Source organism: Eptatretus burgeri, chromosome 3 (genome assembly GCF_056783735.1).
Source record: "Eptatretus burgeri isolate ZD-2024b chromosome 3, Ebu_testis_v1, whole genome shotgun sequence".
NCBI lineage: Eukaryota > Metazoa > Chordata > Myxini > Myxiniformes > Myxinidae > Eptatretus > Eptatretus burgeri.
Window position 1 is genome coordinate 79,370,041 of NC_140963.1, and position 15,943 is coordinate 79,385,983.

General features: G+C 44.4%; 1 protein-coding gene across 3 annotated transcripts in view; it reads right to left on the reverse strand.

Moving 5' to 3' along the window:
• The window catches only part of LNPK (lunapark, ER junction formation factor), an 87,191-nt gene that overhangs the window by 52,850 nt on the left and 18,398 nt on the right, over positions 1–15,943 (reverse strand). For all 3 annotated transcript variants that reach the window (XM_085874169.1, XM_085874170.1, XM_085874171.1), the window contains 4 exons: positions 4,290–4,331; positions 3,985–4,172; positions 3,464–3,522; positions 2,419–2,459 (listed from right to left, as the gene is read on the reverse strand). In XM_085874169.1, the coding sequence (XP_085730295.1) occupies positions 2,419–2,459; positions 3,464–3,522; positions 3,985–4,172; positions 4,290–4,331 (330 nt within the window). The remainder of the gene's footprint in view (positions 1–2,418; positions 2,460–3,463; positions 3,523–3,984; positions 4,173–4,289; positions 4,332–15,943) is intronic.

Consider the following 15,943-nt stretch of genomic DNA (forward strand, 5'->3'; position numbering starts at 1 on the left):
CAAAAATGAAAATAAAATAATTCTGCTTTACACAAGTGAAATAACCAACATGAACAAAAACATTTCCTGCTGCTGAGATCTATAAAGATGACTTCAGTTCAGCATGGTTGGTCAAAGCTATTGGCAAGGATGAGAGCAATGGTAGCTCATTTGATGTGCCTGGATGCTTGGTGTACAAAGGTTTCACATCCTTTCTGAAAGACCAAGTGGTGAATCACATTCTCTATATTTAGCAAACAGCTGCTAAAGAAAAACAGACATACATATGTATGTATATGTATATATACATACGTACATATATATTATATATGTATAAATAAATAAATACATATATATGTATATATATATATATATATATATATATATATATATATATATATATATATATATATATATATATATATAAATAAATAAATACATCTGTATTAGGGTGGTCCAAAAAAGTCGAAAAAAATAGAATGTTGCTCCACAAGCTTAAAATTATTCTAATGTGATTCAATAACGCGCATAAATTTTTTTAGTTGATCGGAGGTGATTTAGAGGTCGCTCCATATGACGACTTTTAGTTTCATGAGTTGGTTAAATTAGGGTATGATCAGGTACGATTACGGGTACTTCTGGATGTCCGAGGTGGAAATGGAGTGCATTTTCGAACTCTATGGGGTCGATTTACTCTAAGAAATGACTGCACGACATTGAATTCACTACCATTTCGAAAATATGACCTAAAACAAGATTTGTCATTACTGGAGTTGAGTAACTAATCCCACTCATTTCAATATTTTCTAATCTATAATTAATTTGTTGTCCGTCTAAACATTTCTTGGAGTAAATCGACCCCACCGAGTTCGAAAATGCAGTCCATTTTCACCAAGGAAGTTCAGAAGTGTTTGGATTTGCATCTCACCATACCCTAATTTAATATAACTAGTACGTGCCCTTAAAAAAAAAAAATAATAATAATAATAATAATAAAATAAATATTCAAACCGCGAGCAACAAACAACAACCACACAGGCCGTTTCTTCGCTCTCGCGTGCCCGTACGCGCGTGGCCCGGAAGTTCGCATATTATTCGCAGTTACGATTATTCGCAATTTAGTTTTAATACCCAATTATTCAATTAGCGCCAACGTATTTTACCTTTTCACAATGTCGTGGCAAGGAAAAACAAAAAGAGAAGAGAAGAGAGAGAAAAAAATTTACTTCCTGGTTCGAAGCATACCAGCACTCTGATGTTACCAAAATTTATGCACCGTCTAATATGAAAACGATCATAACTTGGGGCATTGTGTTTATCTATAAATGCGCATAAGAAATCGAGAAATTATTAGATTACACAAAGTCATCACTATCCGGAAGCCCGTACGTTGTAACCCGTAATGGGGAACGCGACTGAGCTTCCCTTCCCAATCGGCCACGCCCACGCAACAACGTGTCTTGTCATTGGTTTGGTAAATAAATGGCCATAACTTGGGAAGCACTTGTCCGATTTATATCAAACCTTAAAAAGGCACATCCTCAGGTCCCCAGCAATATATCTGGCAAGTTTCAATTAGATCGGACCAGTGGTTGTCTAGAAACAGCGGTCACACACACACACACACACACACACACACACACACACACACACACACACACACACACACACACACACACACACACAGCTGGAATTATAGATAGATAATAACTAAATAAATAACTAACATATTTTTTGTGAATCATTGAATCTAAAACACTGGATGCTGGGCTGGCTGGAAATAAGTTCAGGCGGGAGTGGAGACAGCAATAGAGGCGGAGATGATAGTGGTATTTGGTAAATGAGACGAAATATTCTAATAGTTTGTAATTCCATTGATTGAAAAATTAGGGTATGGTGAGATGCGAATCCGTACACTTCTGAACTTCCTAGGTGAAAATGGACTGCATTTTTGAACTCAGTGGGGTCGATTTACTCTAAGAAATGTTTAGATGGACAACAAATTAATTATAGATGAGAAAATATCAAAATGAGTAGGATTAGTTACTATACTGAACTCCAGTAATGACAAGTCTTGTTTTAGGTCATATTTTCGAAATGGTAGTGAATTCAATGTCAGTGCAGTCATTTCTTAGAGTAAATCGACCCCATAGAGTTCGAAAATGCACTCCATTTCCACCTCGGACATCCAGAAGTACCCGTAATTGTACCTGACCATACCCTAATTTAACCAACTCCTGAAACTAAAAGTCGTCATATGGAGCGACCTCTAAATCACCTCCGATCAACTTAAATTTTTTTATGCGCGTTTTTGAATCATAGTGGAATAATTTAAGGCTTGTTGAGACATCTGAATTTTTTTTGCTGTTTTTGGACCACCCTAATATGTATATAACGAATCAATTCACAAAACGTAAAATTATCAAAATAAACACTTACGATTCTCTTCTTTTTATCTCTTTGTTCCTCCAAAGCCAACACTGTTGAAAGCAAAGTGGTAATTGGTTGTTATATCCTCAGGTGATAGTAAAAAGGCTCCTGTAATGTATTTTCTATCTTACGCAAACACAGTGACAATGAACTGGTGTTTCAAGTACATTACCTCCATTATTTCCCCCTCTTGAAACAGAATAAATGTTATGTATTTGGCGGCAAGGAAATGTCAAACAGCTGAATGAATCGATATGGTAGCAAGAATTCACGGTAAACTTTTACTTGGTTTAAAATAATAATTATGATAATAATAATGATAATAATGCAAGTCCTGCAAGCGAGGTTTCAGGGTCCAGAGCAGAGTCGGTGACTCAGACTTGAGTCACGATTTTGTGACTTGCGAATCAACTCGGACTTAAAGAAACTGACTTGAGATCACGATTTATCCTTTGAAAGGAAAACATAAAACACGGTATTTTAAAAGACCACAGTTAAAGTTAATAAGTCAAAAGTTTAATTTTAACATACAAAATAAATATACAAATAAATTATTAAAATCTCCTTACCCATTCCACATTTAATGCTTTGTGTGTGCACCAGATGTGGAACCAACGTTCCACATTAAACCATTTAAACATAAGCTGAGGTTACTGACTAGTCTCATGTACATTTGTTCAAGTAGGTACACTAGAAATGAAAAGTAAATTTATTATAAATTTCTTTTTGCTGGGAACGAAGCACTGCATGAAATTGACAATTCAAAACTGAAGTCAAACAGCTTTTCAGAACATACATTGCAATAAATGAAGCCACGTGTCTTAGTTCCTTGATAGCTTGTACTCACTCCAAGGTTTATAAACGTGGGACTTTACACAAGTTGAAGTAATACTGCAGTGACTTGAGACTTGGCTCAAGTGACTTGTTGACATCTCTGGTTCAGAGCTTTACAAACTTCAAGAACAAATGGCACCCAGCAATGGGAAACTGCACATGGGTCGACCTCAACCCAAATCCTTGAGAAAATTGTAACAAAGCACCTGCAAAGTCTTACCGTCCTTCTCTTTGCTTTTCACGAACCACCAACTCAAAAACTTCTTCATCATGTGGATCCTTTCAGCAATCAATGCAAATGCAAATACAAAAACAATAAGCACAACATAAGAAAATCATGAATCATTAACAATTTCCAGCACCCTCCCATCTCTAAAACCAACATTTTTAAGGCAAGGCCATCATCCACAAATATGGAAACCACTCGGATAAGGACTCCAGATATCACCGAAGGTTGGCATAAGGCATCACGTAAAATGGCCAGACGACTACAAACAGAAGGCAACAATGTCATGGTTACTCAACATGATGCTGTCGCCGCTTGTCTAGCATCAACCCCCGTATCATCATTAGAAGGAAAAGCTAAGGGGTCTCCTAGTCCATCTTCTTAAAAGCAAAATAACTTTGTATCGCCACAAAGGCAGACATGGGCAGACAAAGGCAGAAGACTATTTTCACATTGTTGGTGGTACAGTATGCATCGTTGTGAAACGCCGTTTGCGATTTCAAAATCAAACTTACAGGATGGGAAAGATGATGAATGGGAGGATGAAAAGCAGACGATCCAGCCATAGATCGGGGAAGTACAAGAACCAGAAGAGTGCAGCTGCACAGCAGTAAAAGGAAGCAGAGTACAAGACAAGGCGTCCGATCCACAGGCGCTGCTGCCTCTCAGCTCTTTCACGATTTTCCTCCAGCAATGCAATCTCCTAATGGCCATTCCCCACACGAATTAACAAACATCTCCAGACAGTCTGATGATTTAATGGAGAGTTTGACGGACACGACACTACATGACACGCGCATACACACATGCACCATCGCACCTGTTCAATCCCCTCCAATATTTCCACAGTTGATTGTTTCACCTGTAGTTCAGGAAACAGCAAGAGAACAATGAAACTATTTGGCATTTCAAAAAAATAAACAACAGCACAGTTTATCAAAACAAATGCAACGATATTCTACTCAATATACTATGGACTGTTGATCAATGTTCGGCATTTCAAAAAAACAACAGCGCAGGTTATTAAAACAAATGCTACAGTATTCTACCCAATATACAATGGACGGTTGATCAATGTTATGCATTTTGGAGAGCAAATGCTGACAATCCTCCACCTTCATTTGATTCCCTTTTTGTTTGTTAATCAAACTCTGCTCGTAACAATAATAACAAAAAGAGCACTCGGTACGGCGTATACCTCTGCCAGGCTGATTAGTTTACGTTTTGCATCCCACTGATAGGCCAGTTATGTATTCACAACTGAATAAAAATTTAAGCAGCTTATTCTTGTCACCCAACCAACTCATCCACTAAGTTTCATCCAAATCTGTCCACAACTTTTTGAGATACTGAGCTATATATGTGCTTTAGCCCTATCACTCAATGGTGAAGAAGCACTTTAAAATTCTCAGAACTGGATCCGGATTCGAATCTTCACCAAAATTAAATCAACCCTTCCTTGTGACACACACAACCTGTCCACCAAGGTTTGTCCAAATCTGTCCACAACTTTTTGAGATACTGAGCTATATATGTGCTTTAGCCCTATCACTCAATGGTGAAGAAGCACTTTAAAATTCTCAGAACTGGATCCGGATTTGAATCTTCACCAAAATTGAATCAACCCTTCCTTGTGACACACACAACCTGGCCACCAAGTTTTGTCCAAATCCGTCCCAAACTTTTTGAGATATCGTGCTACATTAACACAGATGCCAACCCTCCCGATTTCATCGGGAGGCTTCCGAAAATTCACCCAAACTCCCGCCCTTACGATCACTATCCTTGTCCCGCCCTTACGATCACTATCCTTATCCTCCCGAAATTTTGATATTTTTGCACTGTTCACTAATCAGAATGTACTAGTATGAGAATTGAATGAAAAGCATCGTCTGCTACGTATAGCATGTGGTAACTCCATAACGTTCGCTGCTACCAAATTGTACGTAAAAAATTGCAAATTCAAATGAGGAGCAGCGAAACATTGGGTCTGGATCTCGCTTATGCGATCATGCACTGAGATTTAGTGCATGCGGTATGTGTGCAATACAGTGCATGCAGTATGTATGCACAGTGTATATGCATGCGATACGCTCACTGCATGCAGCTGGGCCCCGTATCAGCCCGGCGGTCGCGACCACTGTGCGGTGTTTAACAGCCGCTAGAGTTCTACGAGTCGCGCTGCAGCTGTGGAACATCGACTTCGAAGTTACTGATGCTTCAAGCCCTCGATGTTGATTACGAAATGGCAGAAAAGAAGCTTACGAAGACCAAGAAATGGTCTCAGAAGTACAAGACCGAATACAGTCTCCAATACCCGTGTATTCGAAAGTCTGAAAGAGAAATTCATCATGCGTATTGTACAGTATGCAGCGTTGATATTTCAGTTGAGCACGGAGGTCGCGATGATATTCGGAAGCACGTTGGAAGCAAACGGCACACAGACATTGCAAAGGAGAGATCTTCGAGCACGAGTACCGGTACACTTCTGAATTATTTCACCAAACAAGGGACAAGCGAGGAAGAGGATGTTACCCGAGCGGAACTTCTCTTTAGTGGATTTATTGTGGAACATAACTTGCCCATATCAGTGTCAGATCATGCTGGACCTCTATTTCAAAAGATGTTTCCAGATTCAAAAGTTGCTTCAAAGTATGGATGTGCAAGAACAAAAACTTCAGCAATAATTGGTGAGTTGTCAAATGTTACTGCTTCATCTATTGCTGATATTGCTAGACTAGCTCCATTTAGCCGAGCTACAGACGGTAGCAATGACAGTGGTGAGGCCCAGCTATATCCTGTCCTGATTTCGTACTATGACAACAGTGCTGGGATTGTGAAGCAAGGTTTGCTAAGTTTGCCTGCGTGCAAACAAGATTCCACTGGAGAAAACATTTTCAAACTGCTTGATCATGAGTTCAGTGACAGGAAAATTCCGTGGGGAAATTGTGTTTCCTTTTGTGCTGATAATGCCTCTGTCATGGTGGGCAAGCACAAAGGAGTCGCTGCTTATATCCACAAGCAAAATCCAGAGTGCTACATCATGGGATGCCCTTGCCATATGATGCACAATACGGCCAAGAAGGCGGCTCAGGCCTTACCCATTGAATTAGATGACTTTCTCATCGATATTTACTACTACTTGGACAAAAGTAGTAAACGCGTCAAAGGAGTGAAAGCACTGCAAGAACTCTGTGATGCCCCGACACACAAGATTCTGAAGCATGTCGCAACAAGGTGGCTGTCCCTTGGTCAGTGCCTAGACAGGCTGATTGAACAGTGGGAGCCACTTCGCCTCTTCTTCAAAGAAGAAGTACGAAGAAAAATGCAACCAACTGTAGCCAAGACTCTAACAACGAGCAAGAAGGACGGCACTGTATCTACTGCCAGTACTGGCACTGCAGGATCAAGCACTAGTGGAGCAGCATTCACCACTACCACTGCAGTATCTGCTGCGAAGAAGACAGCAGGGACAGCACCAAACCAATGCTGAGAGCAGGTAGCATCACCGGCCCTTCATCACGTTCATCTACAAAGCAGATCCCTTCAGAGTCGAGAAAGACTGTGATAGTCCCATCTACAGGCAAAGAAGGACCCAAGTTAAGTTCTGCTTTTGCCAAATCACTTGATAGAAGCTCAGCAAAACCTTCGAATCAGAGGTCTTCTTCCTTGGCTGCACCTACCTCAAGCTCTCTCCTCAAACGTAAAATTGGATCTGGTACTACGAGTCTGACCTCTTCTGCTGGCAGTAAACGCAAGTGTGATCGCCTCTGCGGCTAAGTGTACTACGAGTTCTACAACTAAAAGCGCATCTTCCTCAAACACTGTGCAGGAATCTAGAGAAAAACGTGTCAACAGGATGTTCTTGTCTCCACAAACAAAACTATATTGTTTCTTCCTTCGATATGCTAACAAGCTTTTTGAGAAGGGGAATCTTCTGCTCCAAAGAGACGAACCCTGTATTCATCTCCTGCACGGAGAATTGAATGGTCTTCTGAAAGATATCTTCGTACGGTTTTGAAACCATCGGTGTCATCGGTTGCTCTGGTAAATGTACCCTTCTCTGACAGAAATCATCAGAAGAATGATGAGGACCTCATGATTGGGAACGATGCCAAACTGTATATAAGGGAACAAAGGAGTCTCAAGAAATCCACCTTCACTCTGAGTGAGTCAGACATCCAAGGTTTCTTCAGTGCAGTTCGCTCATATTATGTGAAAGCCTGCAATTACATCTTCAAAACCTGGCCGCTAGATGATGAATTAGCCAAGCATGCTCAGGTGCTGGATGCTAAGCTACACCAAGAAGTGGGGTTTGACTGTGTGGAGTTTTTCATCAAGAAATTCCCCTGTCTGTTCAGTGGCGGTGATAGTGACATAGACAGTCTTGAGAGTGAATTCGCTCACTACCAGGCAGACGCCTCCATAGCTACAATTGCTACTGAGACAGTGAGAGTGGATGAGCAGTGGCATCGGATTTCACAGCTCACAGATCCCTGCACTGGTGCCAAGAAGTATCCTAATTTGAGCAAAGTGATGAAGGGAATCTTGGTCATTCCTCATTCGAACGCATCATGTGAGCGGGCACTCAGTCTTGTACGGAAGAATCATACTGAATGTCGTCCCAATTTGAGTGTCAAAACCCTGGAAGCTCTCTTAATTGAAAAACTAGCTCATAGCACCCCTTGCTACAAGAGAGAATACAGCAAAGACATAATCAGAAGGGCTAAAAGAGCCACACAGCTGTCACTCAGCAAAGCTGCCATGGAAAAAGCAAGCAGCAGTAGTACCAGCCAGTAAGGTAAGAAAAATATTGCTTCTTTTGTGCTTTTTGTTAATCTTTGATTGTCCCCTAACTTACTAATATTAACATACATGTAACATTAAAAAGTGCACAATTTTCCCCTTTTTTTGTTCAAAAAGTGGGAATTCTTAACATGTTAAATGCTCCAAAATAGGGCTCAGAGGGCACTAGAGAGCGTCTAGAACCCCAGAGCTTCCAGGGCCCTAAGGCGGGCCCTGGACCCCACCGCAAGGGTCGAGCGCTCCGCGCTCGAGATGTGCGCGTCGCGCACATTATTTGGTGTCGGTTGCAAATCCTCCCTAATTCTGATTTCCAAAAGTTGACATCTCTGTACATATTGTTTTTGGCCCTATCTTTCAATGGTCTCACACAAGATTATAACAGGCTAGGGTAGTGGGTTCAGCAGGTCAGCCATGGCAGTGCTGCTGAATGATGACCTCAACGTCTCAAACTGATCATGATGGTAGGGCAGCGTTTCAGAAGTTAAGTTTGGCTAGGTAGAATGTGGGATCAATGTGGGGTTAGGAGGAGAGGAGTCAAGGAGGTGAAGATGATGTAGAGAAGAAGGTTGGCAGTGTTGTATGTGCAGGAGACAAATGGAAAGGAGACAGGGCGAGGAGGTTGGTCGGAGGATAGAAGCTGTTGCACATGGGTGGGGATGGAAAGGGATTGAAGGAATAAAGGTATAGGAATAACAGTATCGGAAGAGATCAGCAAGCAGGTGGTCAGAGTGGAAAGATGGGAGGGATGGATAGTTATGGCATGGTTGGTGATACAGAGGCAAATGGTGTGTGTTGTGATGATAAATGGGCCACAAATGGGAAGGATTAGGAGAAGGAGAAGCAGGAATTCAGGGACGTACTGGAGAAGACAATGGGAATGGTTGAGCTGGAGGTGATGCTGTGCATTCTGGGGAACTTCATCATGCATGTGGGAGTGTTGAGCTGGGTGAAGAAGAATGTTTTGGTAAATTTGGTTGGGGAACGAGGAATAGAGAGGGTCGAGAGCTGGTGGAGCTGGTGGCGAGGAATGGAATGGCCATAGCTGGTTCATTCTTTCAAAAGCAGGAAACCACAAGATTACCTATAGGAGTGGACAACAAAGAACAGAATTGGATTTGATGGTGGAAAGGAAATGACAGTTGTGGAATGTTAAGGATTGTTAGGCAGTGGCAGGAGAGCATGTTGCCACCCAGCACAAGCCTGTGGTGTTTGTGGTACGGATGAAGAAAAGGAAGGAGGTTAAGAGGAGGGGATGGAAGATTATTAGGTGGGGAAATGTTGGGGAAACGTTGTCATAGAGTACAAGGAGAGGAAGAGGGCCAGGTATCAGCAACTTAGAAAAGAATCAGAAGGTTTGAAGGAGTAGAAGAAGTACGGAGAGACATTTATGGGAATTGCAGAAGTTTTGCATGGAAGGATGTCAGGAAAGGGTGCATCGTCAAGTGACAGAAACCATGAATGGTGGATGGAGGAGGTAGCGAAGACAGTTTGTGAAAAGAAGGCGGTTTGGAAGAAGATAGAGAAGATCAAGGAAAGGTGGAGGCAGCCGGATACGGGGTTGCTGAACCTGTATAGGGCAGAAGAGGACAGTAGCAAAAGGAGCTGTGGATAAGGTGAGGAATGACATGGAAGAGGTGGTGTACAACAAGTTGGAAGAGGATTATGGGAGGAAGCTGATCCATAAATTGGTTCGTGACGGTGATGAGGACAGTAAGGACATGAAGGGGGTGGGGTGATTCAGGATGGTGGAGGGAGCTTAGTGACAGAGAGGCGGGCAGTATTGGAGGTGTGGGAAGGATATTTCAAAGAGCTGTTGAAACAGGAAGGAAGCAACGGTGAGCTGGAGCTACTGTGTTATGTGGAGGGAGAAGTGGAGTTGGTGGAGATCATGGAAGAGGACGTGCGGACGACATTGAAGAGGATGAAGAAGGGAAGAGCACCAGGCATCAACATTGAGAGATGGGACTAAAAACGATATTGCATGATATCTCAAAAAGTTGTGGACAGATTCGGATGAAACTTGGTGGACATGTTTGGGTGTGTGACAAGGACTAATCGATTCAAATTTGGTGAAGATCCAAATTGGGATGTGGATTCAAGAATTTTTCAAGTGATTCTTCACCATTGAGAGATGGGACCAAAAACTATGTATAGCAAGATATCTCAAAAAGTTGTGGATGAGTTATGACAAAACTAGGTTACATGTTGGTTAGGTGACAAGAACAAGCCAATTCAATTCTGGTTAAGATCCAGATTTAGATCTGACCTATCAGGTCAGATCAGGTATGGGAGGGAGTATGCGCCAGAGCAGTGCGTCGCTGCGTCCAATTTTTGCCGGTACCTCAGGGGCCTCCGTCTGGCCATCCCCAGACAGACGCCTGGCTCATCCACATCTCATTGAGATGCTGATCAACCTGCTGCAACCACGAGGCACGTGGTCGGCTCATTGGCCTCCTCCACACATGAGGCTCCCTCGCTAAGAGAATCTGGTGAGCAGGATAAGTGTCAGGAAACGAGCCACATGTCCATACAGTCGCAGCTGACACTCATGGAATATGCAGGTAACAAATCTCATTTGGGTCTCTCTCAGCAACCGCTCGTTGGACACAAAGTCCGACCAGCGATCGCCAAGGATTCTCTGATGAGACGTGGTACCAAAGGAATTAAGTCTCCATCTCATATCCCTGGTCAGAGCCCAAGTCTCACATCCATAGAGCAAGACTGGAAGAACCAAGGACCTGAAGACTCAGACTTTCGTCCTCCTGCACAGGTACCGGCAGCACCACACTCCATGATCCAGTGAATCCTTGACTCCCCAGGCCCGACCCAGACGTATGTTGACCTCTGGCTCAGTCAGCAGAGACATGAATATCACTGGCAAGGATAGTGAATCTCTCCTCGACTTCAACATCCTCACCACAAACAGGTACAGTCAGGATAGCAAGCATCCAAGACGTCATGAAAGCCAGGATCTTAGTTTTGACCCAGGAAACCCGTAATCCCAGTGGCTCCCACTCCCAATTCAGCACCTCGAGGGCCCCCAAAACGATACCTAGAGTCTCTGCAAAGATGACTGCATCATCTGTGAAATCAATGTCAGAGATCTTGACATTCTCAAACGATGCTCCGCAGCTTGATCACTCCGACATTCTCCCCAGAATCCAGTCCATACAAGTGCTGAAAAGTGTGGGGGCCAGTACACACCCCTGACAAACTCCAGTAACAACGGGAAATAAGTCAGAGATGGTATTGTTACAAATCTGGAAGCTTACTGCACTCAACATTCAGGTCCCTATTGAACAGTTATATCGGTAAGTACGTGTTTCTAGTTAGGGTCCCTTTCCCTTTCTGTCTAATGGGAATTACATGTGTGCGCTACAGATTATTTTATAGCTAGGATTTTTACGTCAACAACAACACTGCTCGATGAATTGTCCACGCTGTTCGTGCGCTCACAAAGCATTTTGTTCTGGCCTGGCGCCAAATGAGAGAATGCATCATTTTGCGGCCAATGGGCGACGAGTGGATCAGAGCCGGGGCAGTCCTTTGCAAGAAGGCGGAGCCGTGACACGCAGTCCACCCAATGGGAGCAGGCCACGCATGAGCGGACCGCGCCTGAGAAGGATGACGAAAGACAGGAGAACAAATAATTGCGCCCCGTCAGCTCGAGCACGTGGTCTGGTTCTATAATCGCAGCTCGATGCTGGTCTGGTCCCATCTCGCTGGCGTGGTCTGGTTCTCGGATCGCATCTCGAAGCTGGACTGGTTCTCGAATCGCATCTCGACACTGGTCTGGTTCTCTGATCCTCGGATCGCATCTCTCGACACTGGTCTGGTCTGCTCGACGTTGGTCTGGCCTCATCTCGTCGCTGGCGCTGGTCTGCACCTGGCTGCCCTAGTCTGTCTTTTGGCGACCGGAGCTCCAGGAAGTGGTGGACGTCTAGCCACGCGCTTGCGGCCAGGTAGCCAGCCGTCCTGACTCTCAGCCGAACTATTCTCCGTGGCTGGAGAGCCGAATAAAGACCATTTGGGTCCATTTCTTTTGTGTGTGCATGTGTGTGTCTGTGCGCCCAGTCTATAAGTTGGAATTGTTTAAGTGCTTTTTGCCTTGTACATACTTGCATTGCTTAGTCGTGGTAACTCTGCCCTTACTTGCTTCCCTCGTTCCCCCGATTACTGTTAATAAATACCCCTATTGTTAAATGTTTCAGCTCATCTTAGTCCTTTCCTTCATTGGTTTAGCATGGTGCATGTTGGGTGATTAAAAAGACCGTTGCTGCGTCGTTGTACATTTGGACCGACGGGACCTCGGTAACCATCCGCTCGAGCACGGTAACGATTCGTCCCGTTCGAGCACCGTCGAGGGTGTGAATTCCTCAGTAGCTCGCCACGTGGGCCTCTAGGTATTTTGAAGTTTGGCAAATAACCCTGTGCCCACGCGGTTGATTTATTGACGATTCACGGTCCTGAAAGGGACCCGTACCTTCGGAGTTATCCGAGGGTATCGATCTGAATTCCGGGTGTTCGGTGGGCCGACTCTACTGCTCCACCTAGCGGTCATGCTCGCCACCGATACCCGGCCCACAACAGTATCACCTCACCACATCTCACAGCACTCTCAGTACCAGAGTATAGTTCAGACATCATATCGATCAATTTTGGTGGCACCCCACGAAGACCAAGACTCCTCCAGAGGGCATCCCGATTCACTGAATCAAACACTTTACAGAGATCAACATAGGCTGCAAGCAGCCCCCTGCCGAAACTCTCGTCTGCGTTCGGTGAGGACCCGAAGAGCAAGGATACAGTCAATCGTTGACCTCTTTGGTGCAAATCATGACTGCTCTGGATGCTGGTGCTCAAGCAGATGGTGGCGAACCCTCTCAATAATTATTTGAGCAAAGACCTTGCCCGGCACTGAGAGCAGTGTCACCCCTCGGTCGTTGTTGCAGTCTTGGCGATCACCCTTCCCTTTCCAGAGAGGGACAACAAGGCCCCTCTTCCAGTCAGTTGAGATGATGCCTGTGTTCCAGGCAGAGCACAGAACTGCATGCAACAACATGAGTGCAGCATTTCCACCAGCCTTGAGAAGTTCAGCATGGATGCCACAGATCCCTGGAGCTTCACCCCATTTCAACCGGTTCACCGCAGCCTGTGTTTCCACAAAGGAAGGTGGACCACAGTTGATTGGAGGGTCAGCAATAGGGATTGTAACACCCCTGACGTCCAACTCGATATCTGGTGGATCACCTGGTACAACCGTTGAAAGTAACCAGCCCAGAGGGCTTTCACTTCAGACTCCTCTGTCAAGAAACCACCACCCTCTGCTCTAACTGCAGTACACCAAGGGACGGGCTTGGACGAATGCAATGTGTGAATTCCTCTGAAGCAGGACGAGAATCACTTGACCACAGGTGATGCTCTACCCCCTCACAGATTCCTCGCACATAGGCCTCCTTGTCCACTCTTCGTACACGTACAGTTTTACGCCTCAGCTCCCTGAACAGCTCAGCTCTGCCATTCAGCCTGACCCTGCGACTCTGGTCAATGGTATCCATTGTCCCTTGAGAGACCAAATACTTCTTCACCCTCCAGTGAGCTCCAAGACATCTCCTGGCAACATCAAGGACGGTGGTCTTGAAGGCGCTCCACAACTCTTCAGCATTCCAAAAAGCACCCATACCCCCCCCCCCCAAATCTCCACTCAGCCTGTTCGCAAACTCTTCAGCTGCCCTCTCATCCTTGGTCTTGCCAACATCCAGCCTCGGCTGGGATGGTACCATTCTCCCAGATTTAAAGTGCAACTTAAGAATTGCTACAGCAAGCCAGTGGTCAGTATTGAGGAACTGAACTCTTCGGTGGACCCTGCAGTTCTGGATCATCCTCCAGCGACCATCAACGAGCACATGGTCAATCTCCTTTGCCACACCGCCAGCGTTGGAATTCCAAGTCCAGCGATGAGCTTGTGGGCGCTGAAACCATGAACCGGCCACCCTAAGTCCATGACTTCTTGCAAAGTCAAGGAACTTATAGTGAGGTACCTTATTAACAAAAATGCCAAGGACCGTTACACTGTGGACAAAAGTACAATTTTGTTAGCAAAGCTTTGCCCCTGTATAAGGATCAAAAAGAGGGTAAGCTCCAAAAAATCTGATGACAGGAAGTGTATTTAATGACGTCATAATGACGTCACAATAGACTAACAAGATATTAGCGCAAATTAATGTATAACATTAATGTTAACTATGTTGTGGGCAGCCTATCATGCATCTCAGCAATCACCTCCGCTCGATCCCCCTGCCTTGATTGCTCTTCTACCACTATTTCAAGAGAAGTCAGACTCACCAGTCATGATCAAGCACGCCATGAACATATTGAAGTCCATCACAGAGTTCCTCAACCCTGGCCAGATTCCAGTACTCACTTGTGACTGTCCAATTTTTGCGAACTGCAAGTATATTCAATGGACCTGGCCTGCAACTCACGGTAAAAATGAATTCCTGATCATGTTTGGCGGGTTCCATTTGGAGAAGGCCTTGTGGAATGCACTGGGAGATTTCCTAGATCAGAGCGGCTGGACTGTAGCTCTAACTGATTCAAGTGTAGCAACATCTGGTACAGTTAACTCTTTCATCAATGCCGCTCATGTGACACGGACACGACATGCCCACCAAGTGACTGCCTTAGCTGTATCACGGTTACAACAAGAAGCATATGAGCAAGCTGCTGTGGCCAGTGAGACATTTGAGGTCTGGAGACTGGCTATGGCAACGAAGAGTCCGACTTTCCAGTACTGGGACATAGTGCTACGAACAGAGATCTTGATCCTGATATTCATTCGTGCACACAGAGAAAAGACTTTCTTCTCTATGCTGAGTCTCTTCAAAGTCTCATGTTTCTATTTTTTGCACTGGACCACTAAAACTACTGCCGTTGGGTTTCCGTCCACCTCCGAGACATGCAATCATTGCCAGCCGCTCAAACAAAGGACTTCCAGAAGCACTGGGTTGTGAACAAAACACAAAAGAGGTTTTCCACGCTTCCTATCGATCAAGTCCATGAACAAGAGAATGCCAAAATAAAAGGCAAGGATGGAGCTGTGGACCTAACCGAAAATCCAGATGCCTTCCGATGCTGGATGATAGCTGGTCCAGAGCAAGCCAGGCTGCTGACACAATTTGAAAGTGACTACCCACCTGAAGAGGACCCTGAAGTAAAGTACCAACATCATGAAGAAGGTCAATCAGTGCAAGCAGCCTTTCGAAATCAAACTAACAGCCTCATCCAGACGGTCAGTGAATACGGTAATCCTTTCCTTGATGATCATTCTGAATTGGTGGTCTTGCACTCTCATGACTGTGCCGATGAATCACTTGTGGAGACAGTTCAGAGTATCGAGGCATTAGGTTCTGAGCAGTACCAAACATTCAGACGGGAAGTCTTCATCGATAAAACAAAATCCATTCATGCACCAATCAAGAAGAATTCGCTCACCCTCTTCAAGACACCAATGAAGGCAAAGGGGAATCCTAAGACTAAAAAGATCGCTGCTCTCCAGAATGATGTTAGTCTATTTGGTCGTCTGTACATAGCAAACCAGCTATGTGAAGGTGACCCAGGTGTACTCTTCTGCCACGAGAATCAGCCGTACCCCCCAACTATCTCAAA